Source organism: Leishmania donovani, chromosome 20, assembly GCF_000227135.1.
Source record: "Leishmania donovani BPK282A1 complete genome, chromosome 20".
In the NCBI taxonomy this organism is placed as follows: domain Eukaryota; phylum Euglenozoa; class Kinetoplastea; order Trypanosomatida; family Trypanosomatidae; genus Leishmania; species Leishmania donovani.
The window spans coordinates 626,791-628,196 of record NC_018247.1 but is presented as its reverse complement, the minus strand read 5'-3'; the positions used below and the strand labels follow the sequence as shown (position 1 = coordinate 628,196).

Genomic DNA, 1,406 nt, shown 5'->3' with positions numbered 1-1,406 from the left:
GCGAAGCTCGGCATCCTGATAGGCACGGCATAGTACGGTACGCGGCTCCTCTTGTTGCTGGTGCGACTGCGGGTAGGGATGATGGTGCACCGCACCGCCCGCGTGGGGCGGGACTGGACGCTTCGCCTTGATCTTCCCCTCGATCTTCGCCGCGAACTGGCACCCCACCAGTGCGGGGCGCAGGCGGTCCTCCACGCGCTTGAACTCCATCGGGTTCGTCACAACGCCGATCAGCGCCTGCACCACAAAGTTCCCGTACAGATCGCCCACCACCTCCTTCAGGGCGGCTGGGTTGAAAACCAGCTCGTCCAGAAAAAGGCGCCGCACCGCCGGGACCTCGCCACAGCACCGCAGGACAACCTCCAGCACGTTGCTGGAGTGCTTGTTGCAGCTCATCTGCAATATGTTGCCGGTGAAGTGGGCCACAACGTACTGCGCGGCCGTCGTGCGATCGCTGTGCTCGATCGCGCACTGCACCATGTAGTTCGCAAACGCATCCATCGACAGCGCAGCCAACTTCGGCAGCAGCTCGCGCACCAGCTCCGCCTTCTGCGCCGCGTCGCACAGCTCGAACACGCGCATCAGCGAGATGCACCCCTGCTGCGTCGCCGCAAGGTACCCCGCGTTGTCCGCGAGCACGTGCACAAGCGCAGACAGGTCCACCTCGCGCCGCTCGAACAGCGACTGCAGCGTGCGCCGCGTGTACTGCGACGCAGTGCACATGTTCAGCACAACCGACGCGTGCATCGCGCCGATCAGCGCCTCCGTCTGCTCCGCAGTGCACGCCTCCACCAGCGTCCGCAGCACGTGGCACCCGTGCACGTCCACCGCCACGTCGCGCAGCCGTGGGCACAGCTCCGTCACCACAGAGTCCAGCACCTCCGGCCGCTGCGTCCGCAGCGCCGCCTGCAGCAGCGCCTTGCCCTGCGGCGTGCACGCAACGTCCGCCACGTGCCCCTCGCACGTCGCCCTGAACGCCTCCACCAGCGCGGCAGCAGGCATCGCCGAAAGCCTGCGCGTCCCGCACACCGGCGCCGCCACGTGCACTGCGGGCGCCACCGTGGCGGCCACCGTCGCAGGCGCCACGCCAGCGCAGCCGCGCTCCGCCTCGCAGTCCAGCGACAGCACCGGCACCGCGCTCACCGTCGGCAGTCCAGCACCACGCGCGCACGGCACGGCAGCAGCAGCAGGAGAGGCCTGTTCCAGCGGCCCCGCAGTGCCGCAGCTCGCGGGCGCGGGCACAGCAGCCGGCGAGGCGCGCGGCGGCCGCACAAACGTCGCAGCGGCAGCAGACCGGCCAGCGTTGCGGTGCAGCGGCGGTGCTGCGCCCTTTCGAGCCACCATGGCGCGCTGCGCCGTTGTCTGGTTGCGGCCCAGGTCGCGAAGTCCAGCAGAAGACGACATGC

At 69.4% G+C, this 1,406-nt stretch overlaps 1 protein-coding gene across 1 annotated transcript; it reads right to left on the bottom strand.

The window, feature by feature from the left end:
• LDBPK_201410 (pumilio protein, putative) lies at positions 1-1,404 on the bottom strand (the record flags this gene model as incomplete). Its single annotated transcript, XM_003860434.1, has 1 exon — positions 1-1,404. A coding segment is annotated over one exon (1,404 nt), but the record flags the coding sequence as incomplete, so codon positions are not given.
• Positions 1,405-1,406: the final 2 nt, after the last annotated feature.